Consider the following 21,948-nt stretch of genomic DNA (forward strand, 5'->3'; position numbering starts at 1 on the left):
GAAATCTGGAAAATGGAGAATGGTAACAGATCTAAGAGCTATTAATAAGGTGATTCAGCCAATGGGTATTTTACAACTTGGAATTCCCGTCTTCTCTATTACATAAAGGATGGTCTTTATAATTATTGATTTAAAAGACTACTTTTTTGTTGATCATTTATAAGAAAAAGATAGAGAAAAAATTGCCTTCACAAAACCTACCTATAATAATTCTCAGCTTGATAAGAGAATTCAGTGGAAACTTTTCCCACAAGGATGTTACACAGCCCCACCCAGTGCCAATATTTAGTATGACATCCATTGGAAGTGATTTGTGTACAGTTTCCTCAATCTGTAATTTACCATTATGTGAATGATATCTTACTAGCTGATTCAAATGTAGATATTTTAGAGAAAAAGTGTGAAGAAGAAAATTTTGCCTTGTTAACGATTACAAATTGCTCCTAAAATAATACATAGAGGACATCCTGCTAATTACCTAGAATATATAAGAGATTTACAAAAAAAATTCATCCCACAAGGTATAAATCAGAAGAGATCAATTGTGGACTCTTAATGACTTTCAAAAATTGCTGAGAGACACTAACTGGCTATGGTCCACAATTGAATTAACAACTCAAGAACAGAGTAATTTGTTTCAAAACCTACAATGTGACAAGGACTTCAGTAGTCCAAGAAAATTATCAACTGAAGCTTAGAAAGAATTAACTTTGGTTAAAAAAAAGAAATTCCAGCATGTACATGTGCATTGTTTTGACCCTGAACTTGATCATATTCTGGTTATTTTATCTTCTATTCATTCCCTATAGGAATTTTAATTCAGAAAAAAGATATTATCTTAGAATGGATGGATTATCTTTACCACACAAACAGAATAAAAAAAATAAAGATATATGTAGAAAGGTTTCTGAGTTGATTCTAAAAGGAAAATTGAAACTTTGGCAATTAACAGGAATAGACCCAGTATAAATTGTACTAACTTTTACTAATACTGAAATTTCCTCTTTATAGGCTGGAACTAATATTTTGTGAGAGATTAACAACAAGTATCCCAAAAGCAAGAGAATCCATTTAGTAAAGAGAACTAACTGGATCCTTTCTCACATTGCATGAGGAATACCAATTTCAGGAGTTCCTACATTCTATACCTATGTAAGCAAATCAGGAAAGGCAGGATATAAATCAGGAAATTTGAATAAAATGGCTCAAAGGCCTTATGATTCTGTCCAAAAGTCAGAATTATATGATATTTTCATGATTTTATTAGATTTTTCAGAACCTCTTAATATAGTTACTGACTCTCAATTTACAGAAAGAGTTGTTTCACATATTGACAGTGAGGCATTTATTTCAGATGATTCAAAATTAATTTTGGCCAGGCGGTGGTGGCGCACGCCTTTAATCCCAGCACTCCGGAGGCAGAGGCAGGCGGATCTCTGTGAGTTCCAGACCAGCCTGGCCTACAAGAGCTAGTTCCAGGACAGGCTCCAAAAACCACAGAGAAACCCTGTCTCGAAAAACCAAAAATAATAATAATAATAATTTTGTTATTTATTCAGTTACAAGAAATTATCAGAAATAGAAATAATCCCTCATATATAACAGATATTAGATCCCATATAGGTCTACCAGGTCCTCTAGCACAAGGTAATAATCAAATTGACAGACTGTTGGTAGGAAATGTTCTAGGAACCTCAACATTTTATAAAAAATAAAACCCAGTATGTCAAAGGAGGGTTTGTAAAAAAAAAAAAAATTCCAGCACTTAGCAACAATTCAAGGAAATTATAAAATGTCCTCCTTGTTTCTTGTATAACCAGACTCCACTACCTGCAGGAATTAATCCAAAGGGTACTTAAAGAAATTAAATTTGGCAAATGGATGTGTTTCATTTTGCCGAACTTGGAAAATTAAAATATGTACACCACATAGATACATATTCAGTATTCCAATGGGCAACTACTCTGAGTTCTGAAAAGACTGCTTTTGTAATCATAAATGTGTTATAAGTTATGACCATTATGGATATACCTGTACAAATTAAGACTAAATGATTCAGACTATGTCTCTATTAAAGTTTTTTGTATATTTCTTAGTAATTAATATTACAGGTAGCCACACAATCCTATAGGAAAAGCAGTTATAGAAAGACCTAATTGGCTGGGTGGTGGTGTAACTCACCTTTAACCCCAACAGCAGCAGCAGGCAGATATTTTTGAGTTTGAAGCCAGCCTGGTCTGCCCAGTGAGATCCAGAAATCTAGGCTTGTTCCACAGAGAAAACCTTTCTTGGAAAACCAAATAAATAAATAAATAAAAAAGTAAGATCAACTCAAACTCTAAAAGATATGCTTGATAAACAGAAATGGATGATAAAATCTCCAGAAATAGATTGTGTAATGCTTTATTAGCATTAAATTTTCTAAATGTTAATGAAAAAGGAAGGATAACTGCAGAGAGACATTGGATAATAGAAAAAAACTACTGAATTAAATCAGCCTTTATACTTTAAAAATGTGTTGACATCAGAATGGAAACCAGGTTATGTGTTGAACTGAGAAAAGGTTTTGCTTTTGTTTCCACAGGAAAAGAAAATCTATGGATAGCATCAACATTGGTAAAGATTAGATTTGAACAAGCAAGACATCTTGATTAGAAGAGGTGGTACTTCATTAACCAGTGTGACCATTCAATTTAAACTAACCTATAAGACAAACAAATGCTTTTCCTCTGATCAGGAATAACTTGCCAAAAGAGGAAGTCCCCAAAGAAAGGGTTGGGGATGGGTTTTTGTCATTGTTGTTTATTTGTTGGTTGGTTTTCTTCTCTTTCCAGGAGAATGAAGGCATCTGACTAAGGAATCTGAAGACCACTGGAAAAAAGAGACATCTGAAAGAAAAGGACAAATTAACAAGAGAAAATGTTCCAAGAAAAGGAGTAAATTGGCCTACTGGTATATGACATTTACAAAAGGACAACATTTTATAAATCATCCCAAATGTTTCTTTCTGCTGTTCTCTACAAACATCAAATGCAAATGGTTTTTCTGTAGTTCCAATTCAATCAACTGAACCTGAATTTGGAGTAGGAGCATGGCTCCCTCTAAGCATGCTTGCTGAAGGAAAATCCAAAATCTGTCTCATGTCAGAACAGCCACCTACTATGGGGGAGAAGAAAAGCCAAAATTAAAAAAGTATTTATTGCCACTAATCTCATAATTATTTTATTTTCAAGACTTTTCTTCAGATATACCTATTATTTCAAAATGCATATGTGTGTGTGTATGTTGATTGAAGTTTTGTAGGGTAAAAGGGGCAACTGGAACAGGTAAACCAACCAATCATTCAGCAACCTGACTCTGAACTCAGAGTCAGTGAAAGAAACAGACCCTGGATCTGAGACCTGAGCCAGGGAAAGAAACATTTTTATTCCTAAGTTCAGGACCAAAGAAACATGCCCTGACTCTGAAACCAGTGTCAAATAAACACACTTTGTCCCTAGAATCAGAATCAGTGAAAGACATATGCTCTGGTCCTAAGATTAGAGTCAAAAGGCTACAATGAACCAATGAAAGAAACACAGTTTGGCCATGAATCAGAGCCTTCTATGCTCCTGAGCAGGGAAAACTAGCCAATCCCTGAGCAGGGAAAACTAACCAATCCCTCTTCTCCCTGGGAAAACTCTGTCCTTAAGAAGCCCCATATAAGCTTCTCTGCCTGTTTATTTTGAGGCTGCTGTTTATCTCTCCCTGGCAGAGGCAAGCACCCTCCTGGACTCCTCCTTCCCAATAAATCTCTTTCACAAGAGTCTTGGGTGACAATCTTCATTTGGCATAGAATAGGAGAGCCTGGCTGGGACATCCCTTAAGGGAATGAGCTGAAAACTGTTGCTGAGATGCTCCCCTAGGGGGCCTGAGCAGGTGTGAACAGGACAGAAGAACAGAACCTTGCCAAGATGCTCCCTAAGGGGGTCTGGGCAAGGCTAAGGAGAAAAAGGAACAACTTTTCAAGGAGCCAGAGGAGATTTCTACATTTCTACAGGGCCTTCCACTTTAGTAGAGTATTAGCAAAAGAAGTCACATCTTGTCCAGAGAAGAAGCAGAGAGCTCTGCTAGGACTTTCCCTTAAGGGAACAGAGCAGATCTCATCTGTTGTGGCTCTCCAGGAGAAAAACAGGATTGCTATGTCCTGTGGGGAGACCATCTCCCATTACACATCAGCTTAAGGTACCTTGGCTTCCTGATAAGTCTGGATGCATTTTCTCCAGGACTGAGATGTCCAATTGCAGCTCCAGCCTCCAGAGCTGTCCTATTGCAGCTCTAAGTAGCCTGGCTTCCTGATAGTAAGGATATTTTTCCTCTAGGACGGAGCTGTCCTATTGCGGCTCCAGCCTGCAGAGCTGAAGCCCCATGCCTCTCCTTAATGTGCCAGTTTTTTTTTTTTATAACAGAGACAGTGCCTAACGCAGAGGTCAATATCTCTGTCTCCTAAAGGTTAACTCAGTTCACATCTATCCTTTATCAAGGATGGCCAGAACACTACTCTCAATTGCAGGGAGAAGCTCTGGCCTGTAAATAAAAGAACTAATTGTGAAATGACCTAAGCTTCCCAAGCATCTGAGAAAATAAATCACTGTGAATGAATGATTCTTGATCTGCTGAGAAAGCTGCTCATAGTCTGTTCTCATTCTCCTAGACTTATAACTTTATATTTCTTTATTTTTACATTCTTATTTTTGGAATCTACACTTTTATTTTTTTTATTTTTGGACTCTTCAGTTTTATCCCTCCTGAGGTGTCCTATTGTGACTCTACCCCTCCAGAGCTGTCCTGTTGTGGTTCCCCCTCCAGAGCTGTCCTATTGTCTCTCTACCCCTCCAGAGCTGCCTATTGTCTCTCTACCCCTCCAGAGCTGTCCTGTTGTGGTTCCCCCTCCAGAGCTGCCTATTGTCAATCTAAGTATAGTCTGGCTTCCCAAAAAGTCACGATATCTGCAACTCCACACCTGTAACATATTCCCCTACAAATTTATGCTCCAAATTGTCTTACAATCATTCAGTTCCTAAATAAATACACAGAGGCTTATATTAATTATAAATTCTTTGGTCTGTTGCACAGGCTTATTGCTAACTAGCTCTTACAACTCAAATTAACCCATAATTCTTATCTGTGTTTAGCCACAAGTCTTGGTACTTTACTCAGTAAGGCATTCTCTGAAAGACCCTCAGAGAGGACCTTTCCTCTCTGATGAAGACCCCAGAACCAGGACACTCCGAGACCAGGCCACAGGATGCAATTAGCAAGAGGTTTATTGAGTAAACACAGGTACCTGCGGGCAGCAAGTCTTTCGGAGGACTTGCGCGCCTGCAGACTGGGGGGAGGTCTTTTTATAGGGAAGAGCAAAAAGCAAGTTTACAGAAGCAAAAGCGTGGTTATCGGTTGACCGGAATGAGGCGGGGGCATGAATGGTTTCCTCTCTCAGCAAGGGTGTCAGCAAAAAGCAAGCTTACAGAAGCAAAAGCGTGGTTATCGGAATGAGGCGGGGACATGAATGGTTTCCTCTCTCAGCATGGATGCCTGGCAACAGTCATCCTGTTCCTATCTTATAGCTAACCTGCTTTGTTGATATCCTATCTTATTGACATCTTGCCTTGCAGTCTTCCTATCTCTATCTCCTGCTCTCTCAGGCACATGGGATGTTCTTACGAGAGCAGGCTGGCTGCTGATCCGGAGAGTTTTTTTAAAGCAAACAGGACGTTTCCCCCGGGAGCATGCTAGCTGCGGGTTTTGAGGAGGGGGTCTGTAGGGTCTTTCATCTCAGCTTGTTTCATCAGCATCTGGCTGGTAATTACATCTCTGCCTTTCCTCTTTGCAGAATTCCCCTAGTCTGCTTACCCTGCCTATACTTCCTCCCTGCTACTGGCCTATCAGTGTTTTATTAAACTAATATGAGTCACAAATCTTTACTGTGTACAAGGGCATTTTAACACAGCATATATATAATATTTTATGCTACTAATGGTCATATAGACTACTAAATGATTATAGAAAATGGCTTCCCCTACCTTCCTTTACATGATTTCTGTTTTGAGTCTCTCTGATGTAACTAGGAATTAAGTTTTTGTACTCTGATGTACATAACAGATTATGTTCCTTTAACCTCTTAAAATATGCTGTATATGGCATTTTAAATGTTTAAGTTTTCTGCAGTGACCCATGACCATGTCTAACACTGACCTTTGAAGTCTAAAAATGTGGATGGGGCCCCACAATGACGATTCCACCTTGACTAAAGTAGTGTCACTAAGGTGACAAACACCACCCAAAGATCAGCTTTGGACTACCAAAGTCCAAATACAAACACCAGAGAAGTGATACTGGACAGAAACAATATGAGTGCTGTGCATGTGGGAAACTCTCACCCACAAGTCCAGCCTTCTTAAACACCAAAGAATCCACACGAAATGAAACCTTAAGTCAATGGCTCCCCCTTTTGGTACTAGAAAACTCACTTTGAAGAAAGGCTTTGGAGTTCAGGAAGTACCCTGGTGTGTACTCATGTGTTATCACAAGAGGGCTGCAGGCATAGAATGACCCCGTTACAGTCTGCCACAAATACAACCATACCCTGGGTTTGATCAATAAAAGCAGGGGGCAGCAAATCCAAGAATGTCAGCATCTAAATGTGCTTCTGGAATGTTCTGCTCACTGTAGCTGTGAGAGGTGTGGGTACACAGGCTGTCTCAGGCCTTCCCTGGTTGTTTCTCTGTAGATACGAAGCACAATCGTAAATGACCAAATGTTGCTGGATTGCCTGGGCTATGTAGGAGAGAAAGTGGAGAAAGGAAAGAGATGCCCGTCCATGTGTGTGACCTAGGACTAAAGTCAATCTTTATTGCTCATGATGCTCTGTGTCCATCGATGTAGGCCTCTCTCCCAAAGAGGATAGGACAAGAGTGCATTTGCCAAACTTTCTGGTTTTTCAGTAGAGATAAAATCCTTATTTTTGTGCTTTTAACCATTCCATTTGTACTGAACCAGTTCTTTTATTAAAGTTCTGTTGAGCTTGAATAGATGTGCCCCATGCTGTGTGTAATTAAAGTGTAATTTAATGTCCAAACCCCTGAACTCTCCACTGCAGTCATGATGATGAGCATCTTCACTGCTCCTAATGTTCTTTCCTCTCCCCACTGCCCATCCCAGTGTTCACTGATTGAGTTTTACTATACATTTGTTTTCCTCTTTCAGAAGTTCATGGAAATAAAATTACTGCGGTGCAGGTATTATACAGTGAGAGAGAGTACAGCTGACAGTCTCTAGGCTAACACTCAACTTGCAAAGCTTTGGTGACCTGCCTTTGAATGGTCACTGTCATTTCTGTAAAAAACAAACAAACAAAAAAAAAAAAAAACCCTTGTCAACCCATAGTACTCACTTCTCCAAGGTGGAACTCCTCCACAGAAAACCTCAGTACTGTAATTAATCAAATATTGGGCATAACTCTGCCATGTACGGTTATACTGGATGACCTTTCGTTAGCCATATGATCTTGATATACTGGATATATACTGAGTGACTTGAATTCTAGAAAAGGCCACAGAGAAAGGAAATTCCTATCACTCATGCAAAAATGGGCAAAAATTCCAACACAGATCCAGTGCGATACTTCTCCTCCCACAGCCTACGCTGGCTTCCACAGATGCTGGCTTCCCAGTCACCACTGGAACGGAAGAGCTCAGAGACTGCACAGCACTGCCATGACTTTTTTTTCTTTACTCTTTTTCTATATTTACTAATTACAAACTTCGATCTTACATAAGCACACAAATGTATTTAACACACAAAGCCCCTCCCTCTCTCCCCTCCTAAAAAACATAGGCCCTTTCCTCTACTTACCAGTTTCAGATGTGTCCAGGCATTCACAGCCACGCCCCCTCTGAGACATATGCAAAGTAATAGCACCTGCTTTGTCAGGCTCATCTGATTTCTTTCTTTCTTTTTATTTATTTATTTATTTACTTATTTATTTATTTAGCTTTACGAGATAGGGTTTCTCTGTATAGCTTTACAGTCTGTCCTGAAACTCACTCTTTAGACCAGACTGGCCTCAAACTCACGGGGATCCACCTGCCTCTTCCTTCTGAGTGCTGGGATTAAAGGCATGTGCCACCACCACCTGGCAGACTTCTCCGTTTTTGTTGCCCTGGGAAATGCATGCCTGGTATCCTTGCTATGGCCAAAGAATTGTTAATTGTGTCTGTGCAGGTATATAACTGCAAACCTTAGAAACCTTGTGGGATTGAAGACCATACAGAGAACATCAAGAGAGCATAGGGGAGAACACTGGAAGAATAAATGGGCCCTGAGAAGACGAGTATAAGCTGATTGTTTGCCCTCAGAACCCATTTTAGTCAGTTTTCTCATGATGTACTGTTCCTTCTGATTCTGAGAGGTTTAAGGGGATGGCACCGCAATAAACTTCCGTGTAAAATAAGCATCGTTCCTGCATGATCCTAAAGATTTCTCCATTAGAATATAAGTGCTTGATTGTTGTGTTGTGAGGCACTTTTCTCTGGCATCATTAGTTCATCTGTTAAGGGACAATTAGATCCCTCGAGTTTGGACTGTTCCAAACGAAGCTGCTATGCACATTTCCCTCTTAGTGACTCCGGTGGATTAACATCCAGGCATCAAAGGCCTGGGTGTCTCATTTTACCCGTGAGGATTTCCCTTAGAGACATGATAGATAGCACAGGAAGCTCAGCAGTGAGAGAACATAGTACTTACATGTTCCCATAGCAGGGCCTACACCATGCCACACGGCCTCATGAGATGCAGGTGTTGATCAGGAGCCCTCATCCTTTGATTGGGATTCCACAGGCAGAGTAAACAGTCCTAGGATTTCCTGCTCTGAATAATCCCAACAGGTTTCAGATTATAGCCATGCCTGGTCCTGAGGTGTTGGTTTGGAAAAACACTAGCTTAGGTGCTGAAAGAATAAACCAGTCTGTGCACGCGGGAGTCGCTGGTTTCCACATGAGAGCTGTGTTCTTGGAGAGGCCCTGTGGTCTTCTAAGACAGACCAGCCTTCCTTAGGAAGCATTCAAGCAGTCACATAGGGAAACAGATGCACACGGCCCTCTGGTCAAAGGCTACATGCATGTTTATCTTACACACTGACAATCTGTGTCCTGTCCATGTGACTCAGTCCCTCACATGCTCACCAACATTGCTCTGCTCAGTTGCTCTTCTCAATATTTGCCGCTCTCATTAATTGTGCTATTATTTTGTTTCTCCCTAATCACTAGTGTTGTTCATGATGCATGGTTTTACCTCTTGCCATTCCTCTCCTTTTTGTTGTCTGGATGTTTTGTTTGTGCGTGTATGAGAGAGAACATACATGCACCTGCCACAGTGTGCATATGGGGGTCAAAGGACAATCTTGGGTGTCACTCCTCACCTACCTTATCTAAGACGGGTCTTTGTGGTTGTCTGGACTCCAGAATTCTGGGCATTCTCCTGTCTCCTCTCATCTTCTGACAAGACAACTGGAATTACGGACATATGTTTTCAAGTCTGACTTTAGATGGGTTCTGGGATTTGAACTCATGTCACCAGAGATGCACGGAAGCACTCTACCTATTGAACCTTCTTCCCAGCCTTCTCTCTGCTCTTTAGTTGCGCAACTATTCAACTCTCCTCATTCGAGTTTTTGGCTTATTATTAATTTTTGTTTTTGTTATTGAGGCAGGGTCTCTCTTTGTAGCCCTGGCTGTCCTGGAACTTACTATATTTACCAAGATAGACAAATGATGACCTTTCTTGCAGTCCAAGAGAATCTGATAAGCACACCCAAGTCATCTCCTGAGTCACAGCACTGTTATGGTCTGACCAATAAGGAGTGAGTTGACGTGTGATAAACCCAGAGGCATCTCGTTCGTATCCTGGCAGCGTGAGATGAAACCTGTGGCTGATTTCATGCCCTTTAGTCTCAGACAGCTCCTGTCTTACAGACTCACAAAGCTGCAGTGAGCCTTGTGTGGTGGGGGCCAATGCCTTTAATCACAGCATTTGGGAGGCAGAGATGGGTGGATCTCTGTGAGCTTGAGGCCAGCCTTGTCTCCACAGCAAAAAGACTGCAAGGTCTTCCGATGATACTTAGTCAGTCAGTGGCAGTAGCCCTGCTTTGAGTGTCTACTCAAGTCCTTTTTCTGTCTCTTAGAACTGAACACATCACATGGCGCCTGTACAACACACAGACATGGGACCCAGAGCAGAGCTTCAGGTGTTTATTGAACCAGTTTAACAGACTGAGCAAGGAGGGGACAGGTGTCTGGATTCCAACTTCAGGATGGAAAGTGGACAGGGCGGCAAGGTGGCTCTCAGATCAGCCATCATTTTTCAAGTAAGTTAAGTTTGGAAAGGAGCGCCTTAAATTTGTCTTTGGTGTCTTGGGTATAGTATTCTTTACATTCTGGGCTGAAGACAAGGGCTCCCTGGAAAACCAAACGACAGAAAGAGGCAAAGGTGGTTACAATCAAGGAGCAAAACCCCAGCAGGGCTCCCCAGTCACCCATGATGAGGATGCTCCTTCTGCACAGGGAAGAAAATTCCCTGCAGTGATTCAGGGCTCCAGCAACAGACTTTGCCCCAGGGAGCTGCAGTTCCTCCACAGCTGTCACGAGGACTCTGAAAAGCCACCCTAGCCAGGCAGGGATGAAGGGAGAAGGTCCCTAAGGCATGATGGGGGCTAGGTTGGAAAAAGGTCAAGAAGGCTGAGTTCTAGCTTCGATAATATCTTATACCTGAGGACATCTGTCAGCACATTGGCTGTATGGCGGGGTTAGAAATACGTCCCTGTGTGGATGTGCTGGAAGAAATTCCTTCTTGGAGAGTGCAGTGGTTTTGCAGGACCTGACACCCAAACTAAAAGTACTTTGGAAACAGAGAGTGAGGGATGCAATATTCTAAACATGCATCTCTGTAATCCAGTTGTGCTTAAATAAGACACTAAGAGAGACCAGGAGCATCTGGGGTGAGGAGCTTCAGGCACTCTCTGAGGTGGTGGGTGTGGCATCTAAGCCATTGAGGGAGGTTCTGGCTGTGGCTCTGAGGAAGCCGGTGGAAGGAGGGCTCCATCTGAGACAGGAGAGAAGAGTTAAGGGAGGCTCCAGAGAACGTGAGCCTGGCCAGTAGACAGGAGTTTCAGGCACCTTAGAGTAGAGCTGAGGGTGTCCTCCCTGTGCAGATCCACACCAAGGACTCTCCTGTGCCCCTGCCCTGCTGTGGTGAGAACGTGGTGGTCACCCATCATTGGAGAGTGCTCTGCAGGAACTTACATAGACAGACTGGATGCCACCAGCATGCTGCATGGACACGTGCTAGGGTGGGCAAGGGTTGGGTGCTCTGGTGTCAATTTCCTGACACACGTGACTATTGCCTGCATCATTTCTACACAGCATTCTACCATATGGTGCAGGAAGAATCAGGGTGGGGAGGAAGTTACCAAAACTTTGGCTTTCAGGATTTTGCCTTCCACTCCTGCATAATTGAAGCAATCCATGACTTTTTCAAAAGCCTTCCTTTCCCCGTCAGTAGGGTCAAACTTGTTAAGGACGGCATTCAATAGTTTCGTGTTACCAATGGAGACTGCAGCATAGGCTTCAAAGAAAGGAATGCATGCTTGCGCTGCAAACACAGACAGAAGAACATCATTAAGGAGCCCCAGGCTGGCAGAAATGGAGGCTCAGGGTTTCTCGACACTTCTACATAAATCTTAACTGACCTTCCACACAGTCCAGCCCTCCCAAAGGTTGCTGCCTCCTAGATACAGCACACAGTTTCCATAGAAACACACACAGCAGAAGAGGCGTGTATGAGTGTACCTGCCTGCACATCTGACCTTCACATAAATCCCACACATGACCCAACTTTAGCTGTACATGCAGCTAAGGGCCGATCATCACCACCTCACCTCGGTCTCCCCATTCCACCCATCCCAACTGTCACAATCCTGAACAGAGAGCATCAAGGGTCTTCTGCAGCACTCCTGGCTATTAACCTCCCGGGGACCCCTAGATCTCCAAACAGATCCATAAGGAAGGAGATGGAGTGAGCAAGGGTCAGAAAGGCCATCTGTTCCCGTTCTCACTTGTCTGGAAGCCCAGCTCCCCAGTCACCAGCAAGGCCAGCAGAAGCAGCGTCCCCTTCATGGTGTAGGATGCTAACTGCTCTTCTCACAGCAGATCCTGCTACCTTATAAACTGTTGTCTCCCTGAGCCCAGTCCCGCCCATCCCACCTCTATACCTGCCTCCCAGGAACTACTAATGACTTTGGGCAAGAACCTGGCACCTATGGATCCCCTTCCCATTAGCATGGGTGAGAGAGCTTAGGAGCCCCTCCCACTTTGAAAAACAAGTGATTGGAGACATCCTGTGTGCTCACTTTATGTACAGAAGTGGCTGTACCTTTGGCAGAAGATGGTTAGAGTTGACCTTTGTAAGCAGCCACATACTGAGACAAATGCTCTGTTGTCCTAGCTCAGCTGTCACCTGGGCTTCCTCTCCTGGCTCCAAGCATGTCCTGCTCAAGTTTGGAGGTGGAAACCACAGGGGTCAAGGATGGTTTCTGTCACTGTAGGCAGCCAACTTCCCAGAACACTGCATCTGCCTGAGTTCAAGATCTGAGCAGAAGTGTGTGTATCTGAGGGGCCTGGGGACACTTGCCACCTTAGCTGCTGCAACCTTTGGTCTAGACCTCTGAGGGCATAAGGGAACCATCTGCGGCTTTTAGTGACTGCCAGCCAGGATAGTCCCAGTGTGTTTGGTCATGTTGGATCCTCAGGGGCCAGTGATAATTTTGTTCTACCAGCTGCATTTGCTGCAAATTCCCCTCCCTGCCACGGGCGCTCATTCCTGTCTTCCTACTCTTGTCTGTCTCACGCCCACCAGTAAGCAGGCCTCAAAGAGGTCTAAACAGTAGAGTCAATGCGGTTACAGCAGATAGTAGTAGAGGGAGGGATTCCTCTCTGTGCCATGAACTCTCCATTGTCCACAGCCCCACAGGCCACTGTGGACTGGCCATGTATAAACTAGAGCGCTCCACTGTCCCTCGGCAGTGCTGTGTGTGTGGACTCTCTCAAGTTCAATTCAACCTACTACCCTCAGAAAGAGGTTTGCGGCTCAAATGACATTGTTCGCTGGGAATAGAGTTAATCATTCCTAGAGACAGGAGGTTTACTGTATGTGATTGCTAATCTTGATGGTCATCCTGACTGGGTTTACAATCACTATGGAATCAAAACTATCAATGAGGAGTGTAGAAACTAGGTTAAGTGATGTCTGACGTTATGTGTCCAGCGTGGACTAGGATAATGGACAAAGTGGAAAGGAGAAAGCAAGCTGGGTATTCACATCTCTCTACTTCCTGACTGTAGATGTGATCAGCCATGTGGAGTTCCTGCACCATGCCTGCCCCGCTGTCATAAACTGTTTCCCTGCAAACTGTAAGCAGAAAGCTGCTTCTTATCTGGGTTTTGTCACAAATTCACTAACACAGTAGTAGAGCGTTTCTTAGCATGTGCAAAGCGCTGAGGTTAATCCACTGCTCCACACACAAAAAGGGAGTGGCTAAGGAGATGGCTCAGTGGACAAGTGCTCATTATGCAAGCCTAAGGATGTGAGTTCAGATCCCCAGGACGCTGTAAAGAGCTGAGTGTGGTGGCTCCACCAATGCCATGGGAGCTCCAGGTTCAATAACAGACCTCGTCTCAAACAGTAGGGTGGGAGGCAGTTGAGATAGCTCAGTGATTAAAGGTGCTTGCTGCTAAGCCTGCTGACCTGGGTTCAAATCTCAGAACCCACATGGTTGGAGAAGAGAAATAACTCCTGCAATCGTCCTCTGACATACATACACACACACATACACAGAAGCACACAAACACACAGAAGTGCATGAATGCACACATGTGAATACTTTGAGAACTGGCACAGGGGAGTCTAAACGAGCTCCTAATGGTCAATATCCAATAATTTGAACCACAAACTAAGTAACACCCTACTGGATTATACTAGAATTGTGAAATAACATGAGTCCATGCTGGCATGCATGGTTGGATGAGCAGATAAATAGAATGAAAGACAGTGTTGTTCCAGAAGAAATCATGACTATTTCTAGATGTTCCTGTCCTCTGGGCAGGGGAATTACTTCCTTCAGTCCTTCAGAGTGAGCACATTTCCAAAGACAGAAGCAAGATGGCCAGGGGCATGGATCTGTCAGGGAAGTGCTTGCTGTGAAAGCATGAATACTTGAATTTCAATCTCCAGAACCCAATAGGAAAGCCAGGCACAATAGCATACCTTGTGTCCCAGCCCAAGGGAGTCCACCCCTGGAGGACAATGGCCAGGCAATCTTTTCAAAATTAGCAAACTCCAAGTTCAGTAAGAGAACCTGTCTCAAAAACTATAAGGTGGTCAGCTGTTAAGAGGACCAAGTACCCACATGACAGCTCCCAACCATCTGTCACTCCAGTCCAGAGGATCCAACACCCTCCTCCGACCTCAACAGGCACTGGACACAGATCATATGATATTCATGCAGAAAAAAATCTCCAGGCACATAATCAAAACTAAAAACACACACACATATACACACACATAGACATTGATAAGTTGGAGAGCTACTGAAGGCACCTGACTGTCTATCTCTGACTGCCATTTGCATACACATATGTATGCCATGTGCCTTAGATTAGATGGCTTTTTCTCAGCTGGTCCTGGTGGTGTATGCCTTTGATCCAGCACTCAGGATGCAGAGGCAGGTGGTTCTCTGTGAGTTCAAGGACATCATGATCTACAAAGAGAGTTCCATGATAGAAGTTACTACATAAAGAAACCCTATCAGAAATAATAAATTAATAAATAAATAAATGAGTAGATTGCTATTGCTGTGATTAAACACCATAACCAAAAGCTAATTGTGGGGGATAGGGTTTATTTGACTTATCCTTGCAGAACCATTCAACCTCGAAGTCAGGACACTCAAGCAGGGCAGGAGCCTGGAGGCAGGAGCTGATGCAGAGGCCCAGGATGGGTGCTGCTTACTGGTTTGTTTCCCATGGCTTGCTCAGCCTGCTTTCTTATAGAACCCAGGGCCACCTGCTCAGTGATGGCCCCATTAACAATAGCCTGTCCATCCTCCATTAATCAATAATCAAGAAAATGCCTGGCCAGGTGTTGGTGGTGCATGCCTTTAACCCCAGCCCTAGGAAGGCACAGGCAGGCAAATCTCTGAGTTTGAGGATAGCCTGGTCTACAGAGTGATTTCCAAGATAGCCTGGGCTACACAGAGAAAATCTGTCTGAGGTGTGGGGGAGAGAAAATGCCTCACAGGCATCTCTACAGTCAAAACTTATGGAGGCATTTTTCTTTTTATTTTATTTTCTTTTTCTTTTTTTTCTTTTCTTTTTTGGTGTTTCAAAACAGGGTATCTGTGCAGCCCTGACCATCATGGAACTCTCTGTAGATCAGACTGCCTCAAAATCAAAGAAATCCTTGCCTTTGGTTCCCAAATACTGGGACTAAAGGCATGTGCCAGCACTACCATGAGGAGGCAATTTCTTAATTGAGGGTCCTTCCTCCCCAATGACTTTAACTTTTGTCAAGGTGACTTAAAAATAGCCTGCATACCATGTATCCACACACACAAATGAAGATTTGTGTGAGTTCACACACACACACACACACACACACACACGCACACAAATAGGAAACTGTGAGGAGCTAGGAAAACAGTAGAGACATCTAGTAAGAGAATATTAATGGTTTGAGTGAGCAGTTCCAATCACTGGGGAAATGTGTACATATCTTGTGACCTCTGACATGTGGGGTCAAGGGTCATAACCTCTGTGACATCTACAAAAAGCCTGATGCCAGCTCTGACAGGTAGCAGGGGGCTACAGGTGTCAGCCAGCAGCAGACACATCTTAGCCACAGTCTGCCCTCGTCTCCATTCCTAATACTTCCTAGAGAGAGAAGGCCTCAGCTGGGCAGGGATATTGTGCAGGCCTCAGAAGCCCTCGGAACTACAAGGTCATATGCACAAGGAAGACAGGACAGAGTAAACAGCTAATAAGTGGAACTTGGCGCTTGGCACCTCTTTTCCAAAACAGTTACTGGATGCAAATCCTGTTTGGCTTGGCTAACCAGTAAGTCAGAAGGTTCTTGGTTCTCTGAGTCTTTGGAAAACTTCATCTGTCATCACTGATGGAGAAAAAGTGACAGCCATGAGCCTTTGACAACAAACTACTTAGTTCTGACTTAAGAGACACTTAGACTCTTTACTTTCAAAAATTAATACCAGACAAATTCTATAAGCACTTGTAAATTTTAAACAGGGAAGTGGAGCCAGAAGGCTGAGAGTTTGAAGCCAGCCTAGGCTCTGTGGGAAGATACTGTTTGTGTCATGGCTTTTTGGTTTTGGTTTGGTTTGGTTTTTCAAGACAAGGTTTCTCAGTGAAACAGTCTTCTCTGTCCTGGAACTCATTCTGTAGAACATACTAGCTTTGAACTCAACAGAGATCAGCCCGTCTCCCTCCCAAGTGCTAGAATTGAAGGTTTGTGTCACCACTGCCTGGTTGTTGGTTTCATGTCTTAAGAAAGGTCTTGTTTATGGACTTAAGAGAAGTGAACTAGACCTTTGACCCATATACCCAGCATCTGTGGAGAACTCCTATGTGCTGTCCCTGGGAAAGAGTGGCACATGCCTTGCTCTCCTGTGATGTTAGTCACCTAAGGGACACCAAAATCAGACAATGCAAGGGGACTTAGGGAAAAGACAACAGGGTTTAGAGCCCAGTGCTCTGGTGGAAGCTTGGTGTGTTCTAAGATAAGAGGGGTCCAGGTGCACTGAGGTGTATAATCCATGTTTCATTGCTATGACAAAACACCCATGAAAGAGACACAGGAAAGAAGTTAACTTGGTTCATGGTCTGGAGTCTTGAAAGTCCAAGACAGAGCAGCCACATCCACCCACTGCCTTGCCCTGTCTGAGCTCCTGGTGCAGAGCAGAAGGGGCAGCGAGGGGTGGGGGAGGTGGGGCTGGCAGAAGACAGTAGGAGAGCAGAGGCTGCACATGCTTTACAGCCACACACCGTGCACTGCCTCTCACCTGCCACACTGGGACCAGGGCGCAAGGTGGGGTTTGGTGCGGCCTAGCCATGTGGACGCCATAGCAGGCTGTCCTCTGATTTGGTGTTTTGGATGCAGTGTGGGGAAGGAAGCATCGAATCTCCCAGCCAGGTGAAGGGCAAGCACATCAGACACGAGGGCTGAGCATATGGACGTCCGGGCTCTCCCTGGGGTCATGCTTATGGTGACATGGTGACGTGCCTGGTACAGAGATGTTCCGGATGACAAACAGACCAGGGTAATGGAGTTCTGGTTTCCAGGCACAGAGTGGTCAGGGGACTGGCAGAGTCCAGAGAAATGAGGGGAAGACTGGGGCTTCCCACATGGAATCCCCGTTTGCTTGTGGGAGACTGAGGCAGATGTGTCCCGAGTTAACTGTCCGGGATCCCTTTGCTCACAAAGGTAGAAATGGGTGCAGGAAGGGGCACTCTCCAGCTGCTGCACTGGGCAGCTTTCATTGCCCTCCATGTGTCCCAGCAGGAGCAGAAGCAGCTGGCAGGTGGGAGCAGCAGCAGGAGGAACCCTCTAGTAAACAGGCCTCACACCAGCATTGGACCCAGAGCCTCATGGGTAGGAAGTCAGACCTCCTTGGCACTCAGCAGTGCTGTGGCTCTTGGCCCTTGTGAGGCTCTTGTGTCTAAAGACACCACAGCTCCCTGGACCTCTTTGTCAAACAGGTCCTGAAGTTTCTGTCCTGTGGGTCTGTCCCCTTTGATCTTCCTCAGACTCTGCTCCCTGCACTCTTGCTGTGACCTTTCCTTTCCTGCCCTGTCCCTGTCCAATGCTTCAGCCTGCACACATCAAGCTGCTTGCCTGCTGACTCAACTGTCATTCCCCTGCCTCAGCCTTTGCTTCACTGCCCCCTTCTCCACTGCTGTCCATTCAGCCCACAATGCTGAAAGTGGTGCAGGAAAAAGACAGAATCCTCTCATGAGGCCTACAATGTCAGTCCCGGGGAGAGAGTGCGAGCATGTCTCCCAGGACAGGGCATGGGTCTGAGCTGCCCCCCTCCATAGGCCAGAGGGGCACTGGAGCCTACCACAGCCTGCCTCTTAGCAGCCCCCTCTGCTGGGCCATTGAGAGACAGGGCGCTTCCTGTCTGACCTAGGTAGAAGTGGTTGATGGGTCATCTAGAATTCTGTGATAGTGAAAATCTGCTAGACACTCTGAACCAGCCAGATTGAAGCTGTGTCTTCAGAATCTGGGGTAACCGGCTGAGATTGCCCTCTAATTTCCTCAAGGAATCTATGGAGTATTCAAAGTCGCTGGTGCTGCCATCAAGGCCGTCATGCTGGGTTCTTGGTGGAAAGTCAAAGCAACTGGAGCAGGAAGATAGTCAGGCTGTGACAAATTAGGGGGTCAGATTGCTCCAAATCAGGCATCTTTGCTTAGTTATGAGAAAATGAACATGAGCCATTTGCAGTATGAACTTCAAGTGTATTTCTGGCTGGCCTGGAACTCCCTGTGGGACTCAGACTGTTCCACCTGCCTCTGGCTCCTTAGTGTTAGCATTGAAAGTATTGGACACAGCACCAGGCAGTTGTTATTAAATATTAACAATGCTTCCGACCAGGCCCAGGGAAAGCAGAATTCGCCATACATAGACATACCACACACACACACACACAGAGACACACACCCTCCATTCTCAGGGTTATGAACTCAAGACTACCCTGGGCAAGAATCTGTCTCCAAAAAAACCAGAAACATTAGCAAAGTATATAATAGGTCAAGTTTAGCTGGATACTGCATGCTTTTGATACCAGTACTCAGGAGGCAGAAGCAGGTGAATCTCTGTGAGTTTAAGACCAGCCTGGCAACAGAGTGAGTTCCAGGACAGCCAGAGCTATGTAGAGACCTAACATAAAGCACAGCAAGCAAAACAAACAGAATAATAACAACAGAAAGATGGAGTTGAAGGACGACTCCGACAGCAGGAGGACTTCAGGGTTAGAGTCAGCTTCAGTGGAGCCGTGAAGCAAGTGAAAGATGGGGGCAGGGGCGGAAACAGTCAGAGCAGGGTCCCCAAGTGGTCAGCAGTCTGGTCTACCCCAGACATTGACTACTAGGGAGGCTTTTTAATAACCGTTGTGTTCCCTGGAGTGATGGAGTGACAGAGACCTCACTCTGGAGGCCTATGGGAGCAACCTTGTCTTCTCCCTGCTCATCACTTCCTGGGTCTTCACATGACATGTGACCTTAAGCAGAACACTAAGGAGGGGACCAGGCTGAACCTGGGCCCTTTGTTGACCAGGATCTTACTCTCTTGCCAAAACACACATCTCCCCCTGACACAGCCCCAGGGAGGTTCAAGCAGGATTCTGGGAGGAGCCTGGAGAGCTCAGACCCAGCCCCTCCCCACTCCCTGAGCAGAACAGGGCAGTTACAAAAGGGGCCCCAATCTGGGTAGGAGCACCTGCTGCCATTACCATGAAGCTCACTGGTGCTCTCGTGTTGCTTGGGGCTGCCCTGCTCCTGACCTCTGGGGGAAGTAGGTACTAGGATGTGGGTGACCTCAGGGTAAAGTGGTTACTAGGCTTTGGTGGCGGGGATGCAGGGTCTCCAGGGCTCTCACAGCCTCACTCCCCAGGAAGGACATCTGTGTTCTGATGCAAGGATTTCACCTCTTCTTTGTGTTCCAGATTGTGGCATTTGCCCAGCTATAAATAAGGACCTTGATCTTTTTCTTGGCGGATCTGTGTCTGACTATGTGGATTACGTGAGCCAGTACATTAACGAATCTGCCGTATTGAAAACTGCTGAATTTCTGAAGATATGTGTTGATAGCAACTTGACAGAGGACGACAAGGCGAATGCAAAGAGTTTGGTGGTGAGTTCTCTGTGTGTCTGGATCAGAGCCTGTGGCCCACCTGCTCACCCCAGCTTAGGGATGGATGTGTGTTCCTCCCCAGCACTGCAGCCCCTCTGTGAATCCAGAAAGATGTCAGGAGGAAGGGGCAAGAAGGACACTGGCTGTACAGCTCAGTCAAGCCAGACCAGACCCCCAGGATCCCTGTGCCCACAGTACCACCTGGCCTCCTCAGGCTTTCTGGCTCAACCTCCCAAGTCCAGCAACATCAGTGCCTGACACCCCTTCTCCAGTCTGGATTTTTTATCCTTACTGTTCAAGTCTACCACACACCCCCAAACACTCATCTTTTTTCTTGTTCTCTGGATCTCCGAGGTCACTGTGGGGAATCCAGCCCTGGATGCTCAGCTGCAGAATCGTATCCCTAGAACTAGTCATTGTCACCACCCCAGCTGCATGCCTCTGAGGTCATCATGTGACAGGAATCAGTTGGAGTCCTGCCAGGCCCTCCCCAGCTGCTTCTCCATTCTGCCCCACATGTGCCCATGGTGTGCCGAGGGCAGGTGGCTCTTCCCATCAGGCTGGATTGGAGGCTGTTTACAAGGCTCGCCCTGGTGTGGTGTGCTGGAGACAGAATCGAGAGGAGACTCCCTGGGCAAGTTAGACCCAGGAGCTGTTGCAGAGTGCAGGTCCCTCCCAAGTAGTGTCCCGTGTGTGACTGCTGAGATCTCCTTCACCTCTGATGCTTTGCTGCCTTTTTCTTTACAGGAAAAAATAGAAGCTAACCCTCTCTGTTGATGATTCCATCTTTGCCAGAAAACTCAGAAAGCCACTTGTCTGCTCACCTGCATAGATGCGCCAAGCCCTACCCCTACCCTCCAGGTGTCTAAAAACAGGGTTCCAACAATAAAAACCTTGCAATTCACAGGGGAGCCTTGACTGTTTGGATTTGGGGATGGGCATTAAGTGGGTTGTGACATGGCAGGGACAACCAGTGGGACTTTGAACTGTCACTACTGAATTGCAGCGCTGCCAAAGTGCCCCTGCAGAATGCATTAGGGGACCACAGTCACTACAGCCAGAGTGTCTGTCACTTTCAGGGGCCATGGTCCATAGGGCACATACATGACATCCCCAAATGAAGTCCCCAGGAACATGGAACAGTGAAGGGCCAGAGAGGCCGAGTGTCTGCTGAGGATCACACAGGCTCCAGACAGCAAAATCTCTTCCTTCTTTTCCACTGCTTGGGAAAATGGCCAATTGTGTATGTATAGTGTTCATGAGTTAAGATGCCCCTCTAGGCCTCTGGGTCCCATCTGTTAAACCCGACCACAGCTGGGATGTGGGCGCTGTCTCAGGCCTCTGGGACCATGACTTACTTTGTTATTATATTTGTTTGGGGAAGGGGAATAAGTAATAGTGTGTGTGTGTGTGTGTGTGTGTGTCCATTTGTGTGTATGTGCATTTGTGTGTGTATATATAGAGGTCAAATTGCTCTCCTGCCTTGCAGGTCCCGGGGCTTGAACTCCTGTTGCCAGGGTAGGGAGCAAGTGCCTTTACCTGTTGAGCCATCTCCCCAGCCCCACAACTGACTTTATAAAGAGTCAGTTCACACACATCTGAATAGAAATAAGGGAATACTATTAACTCAAAGGTCATCAGGTGAACACAATTCTTGGGTCACACAAATCTGGTTGCCTGTGTAATCTGATTTTGTAGCATTGGAGAATATCTGAAATAAGGACTCTCTACGCTTCTGTGATTCCCTGCAATCCTTTTCATGGCGATCACAGAACGACGCCCCCTGTTGCAGGAGCGAGACCAGAACAGTAGCGATGCTGCTGGCCAAGTGTCTGTGCATACCCATGTTCCAACTTTAGGGTGTTCTCCCATGAAGGGTCATGGCTTGAGGATACTACATTACCCAGAAGCCTCAGCGCTTTGCGTCAAAGGAG

General features: G+C 45.3%; 2 protein-coding genes across 2 annotated transcripts; one reads left to right on the forward strand and one right to left on the reverse strand.

Annotated features, from left to right (window-relative positions):
- Nucleotides 1–10,271: 10,271 nt before the first annotated feature.
- LOC121449615 (androgen-binding protein homolog) lies at nucleotides 10,272–12,218 on the reverse strand. Its single transcript, XM_041654178.1, has 3 exons — nucleotides 12,149–12,218; nucleotides 11,504–11,685; nucleotides 10,272–10,493 (listed from the first exon to the last, which is right to left on the reverse strand). Exons 1-3 carry the CDS (start codon nucleotides 12,207–12,209, stop codon nucleotides 10,392–10,394), a joined length of 345 nt encoding a protein of 114 aa, XP_041510112.1. The 5' UTR covers nucleotides 12,210–12,218; the 3' UTR covers nucleotides 10,272–10,391.
- A 7,372-nt stretch (nucleotides 12,219–19,590) lies between these two features.
- LOC121449998 (major allergen I polypeptide chain 1-like) lies at nucleotides 19,591–20,918 on the forward strand. The gene is made up of 3 exons (XM_041654656.1): nucleotides 19,591–19,675; nucleotides 19,827–20,014; nucleotides 20,762–20,918. The coding sequence occupies exons 1-3, from the start codon at nucleotides 19,615–19,617 to the stop codon at nucleotides 20,789–20,791; spliced, it is 279 nt and encodes a 92-aa protein (XP_041510590.1). The 5' UTR covers nucleotides 19,591–19,614; the 3' UTR covers nucleotides 20,792–20,918.
- The last annotated feature ends 1,030 nt before the right edge of the window (nucleotides 20,919–21,948 follow it).

This window comes from Microtus oregoni, unplaced genomic scaffold, assembly GCF_018167655.1.
Source record: "Microtus oregoni isolate MIOR12 unplaced genomic scaffold, Mior012 000006F_ref0000085, whole genome shotgun sequence".
NCBI classification, from domain to species: domain Eukaryota; kingdom Metazoa; phylum Chordata; class Mammalia; order Rodentia; family Cricetidae; genus Microtus; species Microtus oregoni.